The 20,264-nt window shown below is 44.0% G+C and overlaps 1 protein-coding gene and 1 long non-coding RNA gene across 5 annotated transcripts in view; one reads left to right on the plus strand and one right to left on the minus strand.

Annotated features, from left to right (window-relative positions):
* Positions 1–20,264, minus strand: part of ADCY1 (adenylate cyclase 1) — a 234,389-nt gene that overhangs the window by 47,459 nt on the left and 166,666 nt on the right. For both annotated transcript variants that reach the window (XR_013978367.1, XM_080975772.1), the window contains exons 5-8: positions 17,060–17,187; positions 14,984–15,142; positions 13,949–14,090; positions 811–966 (exon numbers count right to left, since the gene is read on the minus strand). Coding sequence is in view for 1 of the 2 variants with exons in the window: in XM_080975772.1 (XP_080831898.1) it covers positions 811–966; positions 13,949–14,090; positions 14,984–15,142; positions 17,060–17,187 (585 nt within the window). In the remaining variant the exon portion in view is untranslated. The remainder of the gene's footprint in view (positions 1–810; positions 967–13,948; positions 14,091–14,983; positions 15,143–17,059; positions 17,188–20,264) is intronic.
* Positions 1–20,264, plus strand: part of LOC308460063 — a 59,577-nt gene that overhangs the window by 20,704 nt on the left and 18,609 nt on the right. For all 3 annotated transcript variants that reach the window (XR_013978439.1, XR_013978440.1, XR_013978441.1), the window contains 2 exons: positions 7,575–7,645; positions 13,839–13,957. This is a non-coding gene — a long non-coding RNA (uncharacterized lncRNA). The remainder of the gene's footprint in view (positions 1–7,574; positions 7,646–13,838; positions 13,958–20,264) is intronic.

Genomic DNA, 20,264 nt, shown 5'->3' on the forward strand with positions numbered 1-20,264 from the left:
TTGACTGGCAGTTTTCAGTACCATGGTATCCTTTTGGAGCATCTCAGGGAGGTGGGGGTTGGGAACCCTGTGCTTCAGTCGCTCTGCTCCTACCTCCAGGGCCATTTCCAGAAAGTAGATATGGGAGGCTGAGCACCATGGGAGTTGTCCTGTTGTGCTCAGCAGGGTTTCATCTTGTTCACTAAAGCAGTGGGTGGTGGCGGCAGTGTAAGTTACCAACATCTGAAAAGAACCGTGTTTCTTTTGCTGGGTGGGTGGAGGTTTATTGTTATGAGAAAGTGACCCTCCAAAATTAATAATTTGGAAATGAGTCACTAGGTGCAGACCAGTACTTTAGCAGTTTTTACTTCTGGGTATAGATAGTCCTACAGTCCTTTAAATATCTCCAAAAGACATCTGTGCTGATCATGGAATCATATACTATGATCTTTTGGTAATACAGTATACAAATACTGTAATCGAAATTTATTTGCTTAACCCATCAATCACCTAAATGGCACCACCTGACCTTGGTACGCCACTGAGGATGGCACACTTCTGATTTCTCTTTGGGAAGGGGCAAAAGTGTGCAATCTGCGTGCTGCTTTCCCTGGCATGATTGGTGGTATGTTTTTAGCAGCATGAGACTCCCTAAAAAAAGCTCAACAACTTTGGGGGGCGCCGGGCAGAGCTTTGCACCACGGTGCCGCATATGCTAAAGATGGCCCTGCCAGGAGTACCTTTTTTTTTAAAAAAAAGGCCCCAGTGAAATGGGAGGTGAGGGCAGATACCACACATTTTGACAAATGATCTTGCTTTGCCATACGCTACCTTGTCGTCGTCTTCACAAGTCATCACATTGGAGAAAGGGATCTCAGCTTTGAACATTTTACGACAATGCATAAGTTGAACCAGCAGGTAACATACAGTCTTGAACTTCATTCTTTTGGCAGGCTTTATGTCAGAGAGAATGAGACCAGGAAATATCTGTAAGGATAATAATATAAATATATACCTTAGAATAATTAAATATATAAGCAGCTGTAGTTAATGCATTACAATCAGAATAAAAGTTGGATAGGTTTAATGAACACAAAACAGATATTTGTGACACATACCTTGGGTTTTCATAAAAGAGCAAAATAAAACCATAAAAGATCACAGGGAAGTTTACAACATAAAAATACAAAATGCCCATCGACAGGAGCCCCCCTATGCCCCCAATAAATGGAAAAGCAATAAATCCCCTCACTTCTTTGACAATCAACTTCAACTGCATTTCCAACTGTATTTCCCTAAAAATCCCAACATGCCAAGAGACAGATAATAACATTGGGCTATGCTGCAGGCCTGCCATATGCCGGGGTGGTGAACCTCCCCCCTTGGGCCAAAGCCATATCTGCCCCACCTCTCATGGGCCAAATGTGACAGGCGAGTGGGGCAACCTTGCTCCAGGATGACAAAGGGGGCTACACCAAAAGCCCTACCAAGACAGAACCTGATGCACACCCAGTGCCTCTCATTGGTGGCAAAATGCCTTGTGTTGAGCCAGCTGCTGAAATTTCACTGCCGGCACAGTTGCCAATACAAAGCTGACTAAATCTTCTTCTTCTTCTTTGGCAATCCCTCGTAGCCGAGTAAGATTGTCTTCCATAAACACGGTTTTAACCATGTGTCCGTAAGTGACTGTGGAGGCCAATTCTGGATCCATACGTTCTTCCACAGTGGGGACATTGGTTTCTGGGCGGGAGTTGATCACGGTGTGGATTTGCCAAGCGTGCCTTCCTCTTAGCACATTTCTCCCTTGTGTCCTGAGTTTGAGTGTCTTCAGAGCCCATGACACCTTTGGTAAAGGCTGTTCTCCAACTGGAGCACTCGCAGGCCAGTGTTTCCCAGTTGTCAGTGTTTATACTACATTGTTTTAGATTTGCCTTGAGACAGTCTTTAAACCTCTTTTGTTGACCACCAGCATTACGCTTTCCATTTTTAAGTTCGGAATGGAGTAGTTGCTTTGGAAGATGATGATCAGGCATCTGCACAACATGACCACTCCAATGAAGTTGATGTTGAAGAATCATTGCTTCAACACTCGTGATCTTTGCTTCTTCCAGTACACTGATATTAGTTCGCCTGTCTTCCCAAGTGATGTGTAAAAATTTTTGGAGACACCGTTGATGGAATCTTTCGAGGAGTTGGAGATGGTGTTATAAGTGGACTTCCTATAAGCACTTTCTGATGAACCTACCAAAGTCAGTCATCGGAACTAGTTCATTTAGAGCAGCACTGCCAGTTCTAAGTAGAAGAAGCTCTCCAAGGACTCAAGCTGAGATCTTGCCCAGTCCTGTTCCCCATCACCCTCTAACTGGGAATGCCTTGGTTTGTAGCTTCACACAAATCATGTAAAGTCTTTGTCCATACAAAAACGCTGCATATATTAGCCTGTTGCTGTGTATACAGTTGTGATTGCGGAGTTTTATGGGGAACTTCTACAATTGTTTTATTGTTTAAATTTTGAGTTAATTTTGATGTGGTTAAATTTGTTACTAGAAGCTGCCTTGAGCTTGGTTTTATCACAGAAAGGTGTCATATATATGGCCAGATAAATGGGATCTCCCACCAACTTATAACCCCTCTCCATAGACAGGATCCATTAAAGTGAGAGGGGTCCAAATAACTCCATTAAAGTGAGAGGGGTCCAAAACCAGCCTCTCCCAGTCTGAGGTCCTGTAGATGTTTGGGAGTTCAGTTCCCATCGGCCTCAGCCATCATTGTCAAAGTTCAGCATCAGGTTCAGCACCAACAGGCCTCAAATAAAATATTTAAAAGTGGTGAATATTTTAGAATCTGTCCTCATTTAAAAGTGTAAATGGTACATGAAAAAGCTTTTATACATTATTGTGTTCACTCTAGATTTAATGAGCCTGCCTTGATGAAGGAGCTTGTTGTCAAAGCAGATTAGAAGAAATTGGGGTGTTACATATAATCCTCTTTTAAAGCAATTGCAGGGCTTGGAAATGGAACACATTCCCAGCCATCTGTTGCTGCTAATGTTGAGTTTCATTCTTGCTGTCTTGCTGAAGCCAGTTCATGTTAATATCAAAAAGAACAATGCACTGAGAATACAGTGATTTGGCCACATTTCAACATTTAGAGGCTCATGGGAAAATAATGCTCTATTAAATCAGCAAGAAATGTGAATGTTCAGACCATGGCTGCTGTGTCTTACTCATTATAAAGGAAAAACAGTTCAGTCTCCTACTTCTCGTGATATGATGAGGTAGAAGAATACACTGGTCAACAACAAATTTGTTGTCTGCATTTTTTCAGTTGATTTAGGACGAATCTGATGTGCTGAATCCAAAAATCACATTGGTTTTGCTCAATCAGGTCAAGTTTTTGAGCTATGGCACATGTCTTTTTTATGTTTTTGTTCACATGTACGCTTGTGTGGAGCATTTTAGAAGTTGGTGGGGGTAAAATGCCATGTCGAATAATTGTTTTGATTGGAAATGATTATTTTAATGACAAGAAGTATTCAGGTCCGATAGTTCTGGGTGATTATGTCGAAAAGGGATCAGTTTGAAGTCATAGAACCTCAAAATCTTCCATAAATTGGTGCGGCAAAGCATAAAGTTGGGGAATCAAAACTAAGTTAATCCTGATCTTCTATCAGCACGTCGTCCTGTAGCTCATTGTGATGAAATTCCAGTGCCTATCTTCGGAGAACTTCCTGACATTAGTGACGAAGATGCCTCCAGTGTTGAAGGACATGAAGAAGAAGAAGTGGTTCTTGAAGATGATGCTCCACATCCATTTTCCCAAAAGGAGTTGAATGATCTAGTTCACGACCTCAGCTTGTCAAAGGACTCTGCCGAACTGTTGGCATCCAGAGTGAAGGAAAAAACCTCCTCTCTGACAGTGCTCACATCAGCTTCTTCCACAACAGGCATCAAGAGTACCTCCGTTTTTTCTCGGAAGAGAAGGACTTGGTGTACTGTGCAGATATTGCGCAGCTTCTGCTCAAGCTTGGAGTGCCACAGTACGAACCCAAAGATTGGAGACTGTTCATTGACAGCAGCAAGCGATCACTGAAATGTGTTTTGCTACACAACGGCAACCAGTTTGCCTCTATACCTCTGGCTCCCTCGAGTACACTGAAGGAGAACTATGAAGCGGTGAAGTATGTGCTGGAGAAAATTGGTTATGATCGGCATAAGTGGTTTATTTGTGTTGACCTGAAGATGGTGAACTTTTTGTTGGGACAACAGTCTGGCTTCACCAAGTACCCATGTTTTCTGTGCATGTGGGATAGTAGGGACCGTGCTCAGCATTACACGAAGAAGGACTGGCCTGTGCGGGAGGAATTGGTGCCTTGCAAAAAAAGGAACGTCATCAACGACCCTCTGGTGGACAGAGACAGAATAGTCTTCCCACCGCTGCACCTCAAGCTTGGCTTAATCAAGCAGTTCACCAAGGCTCTGGACAAGGATGGTGACTGCTTCACTTACTTGTGCCAGGCTTTTCCAGGATTGACCATGGAGAAGTTGAAAGCTGGCATCTTTGACGGTCCTCAGATCCGTCAGCTCATCAGAGATCCAGAGTTCAGAAATTCAATGAATGAAGTGGAACTGGAAGCGTGGAAGGAATTTGTTCTGGTAGTGAAGAACTTTCTTGGCAACAATAAGGCCAGAAACTACGCAGAACTTGTCAACAACATGCTGACTGCTTTCAGAAACCTGGGCTGCAACATGAGCGTCAAGATGCACTAGCTATTTTCACATATGGACTGGTTTCCTGAGAACCTGGGTTCAATGAGTGACAAGCAGGGGGAGAAATTCCATCAGGACATGAAAGAGATGGAGACCAGGTATCAGGGTCGCTGGGACGCAGTCATGATGGCTGACTACTGTTGGACTCTGAAGAGAGATCTCCCTGCCGCTGAGCATTCCAGGAGTTCCAAGAAACGGAAGTTCAAGCCCTGAAGTTTGAAAAATGGTGAAGCAACATGCAATTTACGTGTACTTACCTTTATCAATGCCCACCATTCAGTTTACAGTAAACCTGACCTGATGGAGAGAAACGGATGCCATTTCCTGATTCAGCAGTACAAAAATACCCTAAATCAGTTGTAGAAATTTAGACAACATTCAAAAAGTAAAAAATTGTTGCCCATTAAAACAGATTACATAGAAAAACTAAGGAAGTTTGGAAATCAGTCCACAAGTGAAAAATAACTATGAAAAGTCTTGGTGCACCGGAATGCACTGCTAAGTGACACAATGACTGATCTAAGGCTCAGTGGAAAAGCAACAGACCAGTAGAATTCAGGCAGCATCCTGCCTTGCCAGCTTCCCAGATACTCCGTTGATGCATCCCAGAGATCTAATGCTGTTAGCCAAGCTGCAAAGGAACATCTGTCGCTTCAATAAATCAGTTGCTGACACAATAATGGAGAGGCTGCTCTTTGCTTTTATGCAGTGATGATAGATGATAGCAGCAGCTCCTCTCTGGGTGGGGTGTGCATTCCTCAGAAATAGGAAGAAGCACATCAGCTCTTTGACCCGTGCACAATTAACAAACATGGGGCTTGGTGATGTCTTCTCATGGTCCATCCTAAGCTATTTCCTTCAGTCCCAACACCATTCAGTCTCTTTGTCTTCCTTCTTTCCATGGGTTTCTTGTGGCTCCCTTATTCTTCAAGTCTCTTCTGCTTCTGTCTTTAATAATTTTTTTTTATTAATTTTAACATATAAATTATAAAATGTACCACAAAACTTATCACTTATACAATCTTTTTGGACTTCCATCAGCACCTCTGATGATCCACCATTTTAACCACTTCTTATGCATTTCTTAACTTTATATTGCCTTTACATCTCTTAACAAATCATCCTCCCCCTTATCCATTTTTACAATACTTCTAATAATACTCCTCACAAAACTTCTTGCAACCCTACAAACATCATCTGTTCTTCACAATTACTTTTCAAATAATCCGTAAATTTACTCCAGTCTTCCGTGAATTTCTGGTCTCGCCGGTTTCGAATCCTTCCCGTTAGTTTATCTAATTCTGCATAGTCCATTAACTTCATCCTCCATTCTTCAATCGACGGTAACTCTTCTTGCTTCCATTTTTGGGCCAATAATATCCTTGCTGCTGTTATTGCATATAAGAAGAGCTTACATTCCTTTCTATTTATATCACTCCCCACAACGCCCAATAGAAATGCTTCTGGTTTCTTTATAAATGTGTATTTCAACATTTTTTTCAACTCATTATATATCATCTCCCAGAAGCATTTCACCTTTTTACATTCACACCACATGTGATAAAATGTTCCCTCTTTTTCTTTACATTTCCAACATTTATTACTGACTTTATACATTTTTGCTAACTTAACAGGTGTAATATACCATCTATACATCATATTCATCACCTCTTCTGCTTTAGTCATTTGCCTCTGAGACCCCAACAATAACAGGCATATAATTCCACAAGAATTATTAGCCCGAACACAGCTTTGTACAGGCCCATCTCCTTAGGCCAGTAGTGGCCAAACCCAGCCCTCCAGATGTTTTGAGACTACAACTCCCATCATCCCTAGCTAACAGAACCAGTGGTCAGGGATGGTGGAAATTGTAGTCCCAAAACATCTGGAGGGCTAAGTTTGGCCACCACTGGCTTAGGCAAATCTGTGTCAGCTAGTCATATGTAGCCTAAAAGAAAACTGGAAGCAATTTTTGAAAAACTCCTCTGTCTGACCACTTGAAGGTAATTCCTACTTGCTGTAATTAATCAGGAGAGCAACTATTTACAGGCCTTGATATAAGATAGTATCAAAAGTGAATAACATAGGCATTCTACATAAAAATACATGGCAAAATTAAAACAAGGCCTCTGTCTATCTCCACTGAAACCTACAAAAACTGTGTTGTCTGCCCTACGGCAGCTTATACATAAACCCAGCCAGATAGGTTTATGTATAAGCTGTAATAAAATGTAATAAAATTATTATTATTACAATACTATACAATACAAATACCTTTATTGGCATTACAAGTTGTTATTATTGTTGTTGTTGTTGTTATTGTTATTAATTAGGCAATGTAAAACCTCAAATAGCCAATATTAGAATTGTACATCCCAATAAATAAAGCTTACAGTCAGCCATATAGTATCTGAAATTGCAAATGTGCTTGCCAAAAAGGGCTGGAATTTCAGGAGTACAACTCTGATCTTTCTCAAGAGATGTGCTTCTCAATTAAGCTCTAGTACTGAGAAGACAAGGAAGTTAGTCTAGTTATCAGTACCGCCATTAGGGATACAAGAAGACGTCATTTTTCATTCTGCTCTATATTTGACACATGTAGCACTGTTTTATTCTACTGAAGTTCATATATCACCCAAAGCTATATTATTTGACACACTCTTTGCTGTGGAAAAATAATGTAACTTACATAATTCATTACGTACATTGCCATTGTGTTATTCTATCCCATTCATTTTGATGCAAAGGAAATTATGCAAATAAGATGGGGGAATTACTAGATTTATTTCTGTTCCATGGTCAATTTCCTGTTTCCATTTTCTTCAGAATTTTCTGACATCCCTAACCACAATAAGAAGCCTTGGTTCAGAAAGAAAGTACATGTTCAGCATCTCAATGTGAGTATCTGTGAGTTCATAGAATCATAGAATCATAGAGTTGGAAGAGACCACAAGGGCCATAGAGTCCAACCCCCTGCCAAGCAGGAAACACCACCAGAGCACTCCTGACATATGGTTGTCAAGCCTCTGCTTAAAGACCTCCAAAGAAGGAGACTCCACCACACTCCTTGGCAGCAAATTCCACTGTCCAACAGCTCTTACTGTCAGGAAGTTCTTCCTAATGTTTAGGTGGAATCTTCTTTCTTGTAGTTTGGATCCATTGCTCCGTGTCCGCTTCTCTGGAGCAGCAGAAAACCACCTTTCTCCCTCCTCTATGTGACATCCTTTTATATATTTGAACATGGCTATCATATCACCCCTTAACCTCCTCTTCTCCAGGCTAAACATGCCCAGCTCCCTTAGTCATTCCTCATAAGGCATCATTTCCAGGCCTTTGACCATTTTGGTTGCCCTCCTCTGGACACGTTCCAGTTTGTCAGTGTCCTTCTTGAACTGTCGTGCCCAGAACTGGACACAGTACTCCAGGCGAGGTCTGACAAGAGCAGAATGCAGTGGCACTATTACTTCCCTTGATCTAGATGCTATACTCCTATTGATGCAGCCCAGAATTGCATTGGCTTTTTTAGCTGCCGCGTCACACTGTTGGCTCATGTCAAGTTTGTGGTCAACCAAGACTCCTAGATCCTTTTCACATGTACTGCTCTCAAGCCAGGTGTCCCCCATCTTGTATTTGTGCCTCTCATTTTTTTTGCCCAAGTGCAATACTTTACATTTCTCCCTGTTAAAATTCATCTTGTTTGTTTTGGCCCAGTTCTCTAATCTGTCAAGGTCGTTTTGAAGTGTGATCCTGTCCTCTGGGGTGTTAGCCACTCCTCCCAGTTTGGTGTCATCTGCAAATTTGATCAGGATGCCCTTGAGTCCATCATCCAAGTCGTTGATAAAGATGTTGAATAAGACCGGGCCCAAGACAGAACCCTGTGGCACCCCACTAGTCACTCTTCTCCAGGATGAAGAGGAGCCATTGATGAGCACCCTTTGGGTTCGGTCAGTCAGCCAGTTACAAATCCACTGAGTGGTAGCATAGTCAAGACCGCATTTTACCAGCTTCTTTACAAGAATATCATGGGGCACCTTGTCGAATGCCTTGCTGAAATCAAGGTAGGCTACATCCACTGCGTTCCCTTCATCTACCAGGCTTGTAATTCTGTCAAAAAACGAGATCAGGTTAGTCTGACATGACTTATTTTTCAGAAATCCATGCTGACTATTGATGATCACAGCATTCCTTTCTAGGTGCTCACAGACTGTTTGCTTAATGATCTGCTCCAGAATCTTCCCTGGTATTGATGTCAGACTGACTGGGTGGTAATTATTTGGGTCCTCTCTTTCCCCCTTTTTGAAAATAGGGACAACATTTGCCCTCCTCCAGTCTGCCGGGACTTCGCCTGTTCTCCAGGAATTCTCAAAGATGACTGCCAGTGGTTCTGAGATCGCATCTGCCAGTTCTTTTAATACTCTTGGATGCAGTTCATCTGGCCCTGGAGACTTGAATACATCTAAACTAGCCAAATATTCTTGTACTATCTCCTTAGTTATTCTGGGCTGTGTTACCTCTGCTGAATCATTTGCTCCAAATTCTTCAGGTCGGGCATTGTTTTCTTTATCGGAGAAGACTGAGGCAAAGAAGGCATTGAGGAGTTCAGCCCTTTCTGTGTCCCCTGTTTGCATTTCACCATCTTTTCCTCTGAGTGACCCCACTGTTTCTTTGTTCTTCCTTTTGCTACGAACATACCCATAAAAGCCTTTTTTGTTGCTTTTAACCTCTCTAGCAAGCCTGAGTTCATTCTGTGCTTTAGCTTTTCTGACTTTGTGTCTACACGTGCTGGCTATTTGTTTGAATTCCTCTTTGGTGGTTTCCCCCCTTTTCCATTTTTTGTACACATCCATTTTTAATCTTAACTCAGTTAAAAGTTCTTTAGATAGCCACCCTGGCTTCTTTAGGCACCTTCCATGTTTCCGTCTCATTGGTATTGCCTGACGTTGTGCTTTTAGTATCTCCCTCTTAACAAACTCCCAGCTATCATGAACTCCCTTTCCTTTTAGTATTACTGTCCATGGGATCTCACCCAGCACTTCCCTACGTTTTATGAAGTCGGCTTTCATAAAGTCAAGAAATTGAGTCCTAGTATGCTTGGCTGCTCCTTTCCGCTGTATAGTAAACTTCAGAAGAGCATGATCATTCGCGCCTAAAGATCCTTCCACTTCTACCCCACTAACCAGGTCATCAACATTGGTTAGGACCAGATCTAAAATGGCTGTTCCTCTTGTTGCTTCTCCCACTTTCTGGACAGTGAAGTTGTCTGCAAGGCCAGTGAGGAATCTGTTTGACCTTATGCTCTTGGCTGAGTTTGACATCCAACAAATATCCGGGTAATTGAAGTCCCCCATTACTACTATCTCCCTTCCTTTTGCATGCTTGGCCATCTCTTCCAGGAAGGCATCATCTATGTCCTCCGTTTGGCTTGGGGATCTATAGTAAACTCCCACAATGAGGTCTCTGTTATTCTTCTCTCCCTTAATTTTGACCCAAATGCTCTCACTTTGGCTTTGAGGTTCTAAATCTTGGATCTCTTCACATCCCTGACATATAACGCCACTCCTCCTCCTTTCTTGTCTGGTCTGTTTCTCTGAAATAGATTGTATCCCCCCATTATTACATTCCAATCGTGGGACTTATCCCACCAGGTTTCAGTGATGCCTATTATGTCATATTTAGTTTGCTGTACCAAGAGCTCAAGCTCATCTTGTTTATTTCCCATGCTTTGCGCATTAGTGTACAGACATTGAAGTCCATTAATCATTCCCCCGTGTCTCTTATTTAAGGATTTTTTCCTCCCACCACTAGGTCTGCGTGCTGTTTGCTCCATTTGGTCTATGACATTTGGATGATCATCTTCATCAATTGATAGACTCCTACCTTCAGGAGCACTGTCTCCCTCCCCCACATTAGTCAGTTTAAAGCCCTCCTGATGAGGTTTCTGAGATTTTTGGCAAAAACATTTCTCCCAACCGTTGTGAGGTGCAGCCCATCGCTTGCCAGAAGTCCATCTTCAAGAAACTGCAGTCCGTGATCTAAGAATCCAAACCGTTCCTGTTTACACCATTTGCGAAGCCAGCTGTTCACTTCCACTATTTTCCCCTCTCTCCCTGGGCCACGTCGTTCAACTGGGAGGACAGATGAGATCACAATTTGTGCATTTAATTGCTTCAATTTCCTGCCCAGAGCCTCGTAGTCTCTTTTGATCTTCTGGAGGCTATTGCTTGCAGTGTCATTGGTTCCCACATGAACCAAGAGGAAGGGGTATTTGTCAGTGGGTTTTATGATTCCTTGCAGTCGTTCAGTTACATCTTGGATCTTAGCCCCGGGGAGACAGCACACTTCCAGAGACAACTTGTCAGGCCCACAGATCACTGCTTCTGTTCCCCCAGTAGGGAATCCCCTATCACCACTACACGCCTCCTCTTAGGTTTGGTCGGGGTTCTTCCGTGAGCTGTCCGTTCCAAGGTCGCCTGCACATTCCCTGAGGACTGACTTTGCTGCTTGTCTTCATATACCTGATCGACTGTAATGAGGGAGAGATCCTCAAATGGAGTCTGCTCTTCGTCTTCCATGCTAGGGGAGAGGACCTCAAAGCGATTGTGTATTTCTAAACAATCAGAGCGAACCCTGGGCCTCCTACTTCTTTGAGTCACATTTCTCCATATATCTGGCTCCTGTGTTGGTGAACTAGCGTCCTTCTCAGGGGAGTCCCCTGTCTCCTCCTTGGTGGAGACGGTGTGCTCTGTTGCTTCCAAGAAGAGCTCCGGCTCTCTAATTCTTTGGAGCGTAGCTACACGTTCCTCCAGTTGCTGGACTTTGTCTTTTAAGAGGGCAATCAACATGCAATTGCTGCAGGTAAAGCTGCCTGCAACCTTTGGCAAGATGGCAAACATTGCGCAGGAACCGCAGGCGACTGCAGCTGTTCCCTCCCCCTCCGTCTTGAGAACGTGTCGTTGGGGGTGGCTACAGCGGTCCTCCATCATAAAAAGCGTGAAGACAGGACAAATAACTCCCCCCACAAAAAAACCTAGGTCTCCCCCAACAAACGTTTCAGACTAGCTCCCCTAAATCTAAAAGATGGATCAAACTGCGCACGCCGCTGCCCTGCAAGCTCTGATAAGCTCCTCCCACAGCTAATCACCTAATGGTATAGTTGTTCTATACCATTTCAGGTAGGGGAATCAAATATATCAAATGCATTTTGGGGGCAATTTCTGCTGCTGCTTCAGCAGCCAGAACTTCCTCTAATTCATATTTGAATGTGAGCTGTCTTTGCAAATAGGCTGTTCTACAGGGCCTCATCATACAGGCCACAGAACAAACAATCACCCAGCATCCTCCCAGTTTGAAAAACTGCAGCGCTGCACCAAGCATCTAAGCTCAGCAACACTGAAAGGCTCTCTTGGGCCCTTGTTATGTTCGCAGAAAGAATTAAATTGTGCTGTCTCAGATGGTTTGGGGGAGAAATGCCCTTTGTAAGGCAGCCAGGACATCATCTTAAGGTATATTAGCAAGTTGTGCTAGTGCTGGGAGGGCCTGGACTATTTGATTGAATGTGATGCTGAACCCAGGTTTCCTAACCCTGCAACTCCCTTGGAATGCTAATACAGGGGCGGCATTTGCGTTTGAGAATACACATTCCTCAAATTAAGGTAGCTTTGTCCTCAACCACAGGGGAGCTTTGTGTTCCCCCTCCCACACAGTAGTTTCCTATGAAAAGGCGTAGCTTAGCAGCCAGATAACTGAGAGAGGCTCACATAGCACATACCTGACTGCCTTTGGGGGGCTAGGCGCATTTCTACCAGGGGTGAAACTGGGCTTAATTTCACCTGGGTCAAAGAAACAGTTTGGTACCCCCCCCACACACACAACTGTGCATTTGCACACAGGCTGGGAGCCTCAGTGCTGCCTTCTGTAGGCTTTACCCAGGCCAAAAAACCTAGCTAGCTTCCCCCTACCCCGTAGCTACAGCCCTGTTTCTACACATCTGTGTTTACCCCCATCTTTTCTCATCATCAAAGCAGAATTTACACACACCTCTAAAAGTTTTTGAAACCATTAGATGGCTAAAGATATGAAAAACAGCATTGTAAAGCACTGTTGAACAGAGAAACATCCAGCTGAAAGGCAGGGCTATCCAAGGCAGGCATTGCTTACAGAAGCATAAAAGGAAGCTCCCCACAGGTCCAGCTATCAGAACACTCATCGCCCCAAAGGTCAGTTGTCCAAACACAAATATTTATGCCCAAACCTTGCAATACAAACAGCTAGTCCGCCCAGTTCCTTGCTTATAAGTAAGCCCATTGTACACAATTGCTGCAGATGAAACATCATTTTAAATGTGATGTTTTATGTTCTCCATCCTTACAAATATCAGAAAGATTTGAAAAGACACCATGCTCACATGCTGAAATGTAAAAACAATGATAATTATAATGATGATGATGATAATTATAATAGTTTTATTATTTGTAACCCACACATCTGATTGGGTTGCCTCAGCCACTCTTGGTGGCTTCCAACAGATATAAGAACACAATAAAACATCAAACATTAAAAATTTCCCTATACAGGACTGCCTTCAGATGTCTTCTCAAAGTTGTATATTTATTTATCTCCTTGACATCTGATGGGAAGGCCCACTGCCTGGTTCCCTGTAACTTGACTTCTCTCAGTTTTTAAAGATATGAAGTCAACATTTAAGGGCACAATGAATGGTTTCAGTGTGGTTTGCACAAGAAAACTTTCAGGTAAAGTGTTCTGTAAAATACTAATCTAATAAAAATAGGAAAATGATGGATGAACGTTACTTACTGGCATCATGCTTATTTTTTATTTATTTCAAGTATTTATATACTGCTTTTCATCAGAAAATATCACAAAATGGTTCACAAAGAAATCAAACAAATAAAATACAATACCACTCACTCAATAATCACACAAATTCCATGCCGTTTTATTTTAGACTGAATACTTTTTTGTTCAAATGTTTCAGTTCTCTAAGTATCCGCAGTGTTCACAGTGAAAGAGATTGACCATCTAACTGACATGGAGTGTTTTAGCTCAGCGTTTCCTGTTCAATTCAAATAGAAGTTCAGCTCATAGATGAAAATTCACATGAATCGTTTATGATGTCACAACACCATAGAAGAATCAGACCACAAAGCCTATGCAGTTAGCAGCCAGAATGAAAGACATACCTTCCTCCGGTGAGATGGCACAATGAAAAAGGTCTCAATATTATGCTTCTTCAAAAAACTGTTCCTTTCATGGCCATAGCCTGGTTCTACCTCGTAGTCCCCATTCAGGCACTCTAAGGTGGTCTTTGTAATATGCACTTTCCTAGAGATTAGGTGGGAGTAGGCAAGAAAAAAGACAGTGCCTTGAAACATCATAGGCTTACTTACTCTGCGGTACGTAAAAGCTTCTGCTAGGTCACAATTTTTTTCTAGCCTATGTGTATACACACACACACACACACACACACACACACTGAGCATGAAGAAGGGTGTTTGCTAAACCCCAATCCAAATCCTCAACTGGTTTGGGTAGGGAAATCTTGGATTTTCCCAAAAAGATTGTCTCATCCAGTTTGGTCCTAGCACCAAACTGATAAATGTTTGCAAAGGATGCCCTTTCAACAGAGTTGGTGGCATATTAACACACTGAGAGGCATGGAGTCTTGACATGGTGCTGACAATGAGGCCACCCCTCTGACATTTGCAGATGCCACAGGCTTTTCCTGCAAGAATTCACCACCCTTCACTGGGGCCCTGAATACCCTTCAGCAAAGACGTAGCAAGTGTCACTGGTGCCTGGGGTGCATACCACTAGTGCTGCTGGAGTGACTCCCTGCCACCCAGCAGAGCTGCGCTGCACACCTGCCCAAAGGGCACACCCACACTGCCCTGCCAACTCCACGCTGTTTTGCAAGGCTGCCAGGCTGCGTGAAGAGGATGCAGGGGGCATGCGCCATTCTGGTTCTCTTTACGCAGCCCTGCAGCATCACAAAACAGTGTGGGGCTGGCAGGGCAGCATGAATGCGCTCCTTAGGAACATGTTTGTTGTGCCCACCAAGGACCATGGGGAGCAGGGGCACAGTGGAGCAGGGCTGGCAGGGCATTGAGGAGCAAAATTCACCCACCAAAAAAAGCACCCTCCCAGGGTACCCGCCCCTCTGGCCCTCCCCACACGACACCACTGGGTGGGTGGCAGAACTTCAGGCTGAGACTTACCCAGGCAAGCCTCCAGCCTCCATTACATTAGCCAGAGTCACATCATTTGACCAAACATCATACTGCCATTTGCGAAGGCCCAGGACACCACAAAGCACCCTTCCTGTGTGCAGGCCGACCCTCATGTTGAGATCTACTTCAGTGGCTTCAGCTACTGATCTAGAAAACACAGAATCAGAATGCAGTACATTAGAGAACATTTGTTATCATCTTTCCCCTTTCTGTTCCCCACAAGGGTAAAAGCTTCAATGTATGCAATACTATGAGGCCAAAACACCCGACTTATTTTCAATTCCTTGGATGTGGACCACGTAGTAATGAAGATTAAACTTTGTGTTATCTTTTAATCTTTTTAGGATGGCCACAACATTTCAAGACTTGATTACTGCAATGCACTTTATGTGGGGCTACCCTTGTGCTGCACCTAAACAGTTGATAGGGACAGACAACTGTCTGCCCATGTGGTACCAGGTCAGAAACCTGGCTCCATGATAGTACCACCTGAGCCCCTTTATCCCTGCCCAATTGCTGAGATCTTTGAGGGTGTCTCTGTTGGTGGTCCTCCAACTAGAAGCTGTGCATGTAGGGTTGTGGGCCCAGACATGGACCTGTCTCTTGATTGGGATCAGACAGACACTCTCCTTGCAGAACTTCAGGTATATGGCAAGGACTTTCTTATTCCAGTGGGCATTTTAAGGTAGTGTTCCATCTGAAGGCAGCCCTGTTTAGGGAAGATTTTAATGTTTGATGTTTTATCATGTTTTTAATATTCTGTCTAAAATGGTTTATTCATGATTGGCCCAAACACTGTCCTTCCTACAAGGTAGCAGGCAGAAACTTTTGCAATTGCCTCATCAAAGAGACTAACACACCAAAGTCAGAGTCTGACTCCTTGAGTTCTGGTGAAACCTGAACACCCACATGGAGCAGTGGATAGGAAATCGCTCACAATATTAGTCTTCACAGCCTAACAATCAGCGAAAGTCCATATTGCCACATGAGATTCCTGGTCTCCTCTGGCTGGAGGTTGCAGACATCTCTGACCCATAGATCTTCAGATGCACCATGAGATGTTCCCAATGACACAAACATCTCTGGAGAGGACAGAAATGCAGTGTCTCAGAACTGTGCTGCTCCACCTGAGCTCCCAGAAGTGATTGGAGATATTCAATAGACAGTCTCTCAAACCAGATGTGGTCAAGTCATCCACCACCCTCCTAAATTTGATCACTTTGTTATGGGGAGTGGTAAAAGTCTTTTCCTCAATAAGGAGTCACATTTGAAGCTCTGACTCAAGCATTTTTATTCCAAACTGGAAGACAGTTGAAATATATTTTAAAAATATAAAAAATTGTCCAGTAGCACCTTAGAGACCAACTAAGTTTGTTCTTGGCATGAGCATTTGTGTTACTGGACAATTTTTTTATTGTTATATATATTTCTACTGCGTCAGACCAACATGGCTACCTACCTGAATCTGGAAGATAGTTGTTCACATTCCTGTAAATAGGAAAGGATGTAGCATATATGACCCATTTCTTTAAAAGGTTTGGAAGCTCTCCTTACTCCTTGGATGGGTGTTGTTTCCTCCTTAATCCAGTTAGAATTGGCTTGGGCATGGGTGCTTGTGTGTGTGTTGCTACTGAACATTTTTGAAGCTCCTTTGATCCCTGCTGCTTCTTGGTCTTAGGGTAGGCATGCAGAAACGGCATCTCAGAGAGTGATTACTTTCCTCTGGACCCACATCAATAAATAAGGAGATGCTACTGCAGGGGGAGGCAGGCCAGGAGGAGAGATCATCACTGTCCCAAACTATAGTTTCCCATGGCGTCTGAATGGGAGCAGCTCCCAGCTCTGCTGTATCAGCTGGTGATTGTGGAGAAGGAACTTTTCATTCACCTCCTGGAGACCCTGAAAAGGACCATGTGTGTTCTGGTATGCGTGGGAGTGTGGGGTGACCACACTCACCACTGACATGCGACCCCTGGACTGCTTGCTATGAAACAATGTGGGCCTTGGGCCAAAAAAGTTGAGCCACTCCTGCTATGGAAGGATGCAAGCCCGTGAAGAACTTACGTGATGGTGTCAATCATATCCAATCCCATTTCCACACAGCAGTGGGCATGATCTGTTTTGGGCTGGGTCAGTCCTGACACACAGTAGTAACAGTCCCCTAAGATTTTTATCCTTCTGCAATGATTTTCCTAGAGAGAGAGAGAGAGAGAGAGAGAGAGAGAGAGAGAGAAGTTTTTACTGTGGCAGTACATGTCTCTACACTTCTGCATAACATGTTCTCTAATACAGTGGTACCTCGGGTTAAGAACTTAATTCGTTCTGGAGGTCTGTTCTTAACCTGAAACTGTTCTTAACCTGAAGCACCACTTTAGCTAATGGGGCCTCCTGCTGCCGCTGCACCGCCGCCACATGATTTCTGTTCTCATCCTGAAGCAAAGTTCTTAACCCGAGGTACAATTTCTGGGTTAGCGGAGTCTGTAAACTGAAGCGTATGTAACCTGAAGCGTATGTAACCCAAGGTACCACTGTACTACTCCCATAGCTGTATCACAACCCCCCTGATATGTGCAGCCTTTGGCTTAACACATTAGAGCTCAATTACAACTGAAACTATCAGACAGGTTCCACATACGTTTTCATATGAACTGCACAGAACTGCAGTGTCATACGGGTACCGGCACCTGTGCATATTCATCCTATGAATTTTAGGATTTATGTTTGCCTTCCCTTTCTCTTCCTCCTTAATTTCCCTTTGGTTGAAATTTAAATTGTGAGCTGTCTGGAGCAAAGTATATGTACACAGAAACTTTGGCTGCTGCTCTTTTTGGAGTATGGGGCTATTCCAACACTCCTTTATTTTTCTACAAGAATTGAGGAGGAATAGCACAAAACCTCTTCCCTTTAGGCTCACTTTGCAAGTATAGAAATGACAATACAATTTTTCTGTATGCAGCAATGTAAAGTCTGGAATAATTGCATTTGCAACAATTTGTTTCTCACTGCAAGTCCACATGTTTTTCAGGGCAGTTCTAACGTCTTTCTCCAACACGGCATACAATAGTCGTGTTTTCTCATTGCTGATACCATGCATTGAACTAAGTAGCATATATTTTTCCAGGCGTGCCTGGAGTTGTTCAGCAACCACTCACTCAATCAATCACCTTGCCCAAGAATGGAAGATTTGAGACTGGGCGATAGTTGGCCATATTGGACACGTCTAAAGATGGTTTTCTAAGAAGTGTTTTGATAACCGCCTCTTTCAGCAGGTCAGGGAAGGCTCCCTTACAGAGAGAAGCATTCACCACCCCACTAAGCCCATTGCGCAGCCCTTCCTGGCTAGCTTCTATAAGCAAGGATCAAGCAGACAAGTGGTTGGTTTCACTCGTCCAAGCAGCCTGTCCACATCCTCGGAGGTAACAGATCGGAATTGATCCCACGCAACTTGACTAGACAGGATTCTAGCACTCTCCTGCCCCAGCCCTGCTCCCACGGTAGAGTCTACCTTTTACCAAATCTGAGTGAACTTATCTGCAAAAAACTTTGCAAAATCATTGCAGGAGATCATGTGGCCCGTACTGGACCCCAATGGAGCAGGTGGTTCCGCTAAATTGTGAACCACTTGAAAGAGTCTCCTGCTGCTGTTTCCTGTGGATGCAACAGAGGCGGTGAAGAAAATCTTCTTTGCTGTCGCTATCGCCACTTGGTAGACTCGGCATTGAGCTTTAACCGGTGTCCGGTCAGCTTCAGAATGAGTTATCCGCCACTGGCACTCTAACTGTCTCAGCAATTGTTTCATTGCCCTCAGATCCATGGAAAACCACAGGGCTGTCCAGGCTCCATGCAATCGGAAAGGGAGCTTCAGAGCCAAACAGTCAATAGCCCTGGTTAACTCCACATTCCAGTGGGCCACCAGGGAATCACCTGGAAGGCCATTAACATGGGATAAAGTATCCCCTACCACTCTCTGGAAACCATTTGGATCCATTAAGTGGCAGGGGTGGACCATCCGAATCAGTCCCACCTCCCTGTAGAGGAGAACGGTTGCGGAGAAGTCCAGTTGCACCAGGAAGTGATCTGACCATGGAACTTCTTTTGTTTCACTTTTACTTAGTGTCAGATCACCAACATCCATAGAGGTGAACACCAGGTCTAAGGCATGTCTGCAGCTATGAGTCGGGCCAGACTTATTCAGGCATAGCCCCATGGAGGCCATGCTTTCCACAAAGTCCTGAGCAGCCCCTTGTAAGGTCATGTTGGCGTGGATGTTAAAATCCCCTAGGACAACCAAAATCGGTGTCTCCAGGAGAATATCTGCCACAACCTGAATCAGCTTGGCCAGGGAATCCTTGGTGCAGCAGGGAGGTCAGTACACTAAAAGGAATCCTGTACTGCCCCTATTGCCCAGCTTCCAGAACATGCACTCAGAGAACTGGGTCTTCCCAACAGGACGCCTGGTGCAAACTAATGACTTCCTAAAAATAACTGCAACCCCCCTCCCCGCCCACAAGGCCTGCGTTGCTGTGCATAAGAGAAAACTGGTGGACAAACAGTGGCAAGGACAAGCCCATCTGCTTCATCCAACCAAGTCTCTGTTACACATGCCTGGTCAAGTCCTCCATCCACGATCAAGTCATGGATGGCAGTGGTCTTATGAATCCTTGACCTGGCATTGCACAGCAGTACCTTCAGGTCATGTGGGTCTCCCTTGCTGATTCCAGTATCCGTCTGGTCAAGACCAGACCCGGAGGTAGGGATAGTGCTCAAACAACAACTAAACCTGCCTCCTCGGTAGTGACATGGTCTGGTCTTAGCATAACTCCTCCTCCTACCCATGATCACTGAGATTGGTTGTCCCAGTGCATCCCCCCCTGTGGAACCTGCCCCAGCCATTTTGTTGGCTGGGACCCACTCCCAGGCAGCCTTGACCCCTCCCCTTAAAATCAAATTAAAACCTATACAAAAAAATAAAAAATAAAAATAAAAACCAAAACAGTAAAAGTTATAAACATACCAAAATTAAACAAATTCCCAAACCCGACTAAACATCCATCCCACCCCCCCCCCACACACCTGAGGCCTCCTTGGAGTCTTATAAGCTGTGGTGGTGAGTATGGGGCCTCCCCCAGGTCCAAGGTGGAAAATGGGCTTCAAGGGGGAGCAGTCCTCCCCAAGACTCACTAGCAGAGCAACAGCAGCAAAGTCTTCAAATAACAAATGAAATAACTCAGCACATCTGTGTAGCTTTAATTACTCTCTTGTGGATACA

Source organism: Podarcis pityusensis (assembly GCF_964106645.2).
Source record: "Podarcis pityusensis genome assembly, chromosome: 12".
NCBI lineage: Eukaryota > Metazoa > Chordata > Lepidosauria > Squamata > Lacertidae > Podarcis > Podarcis pityusensis.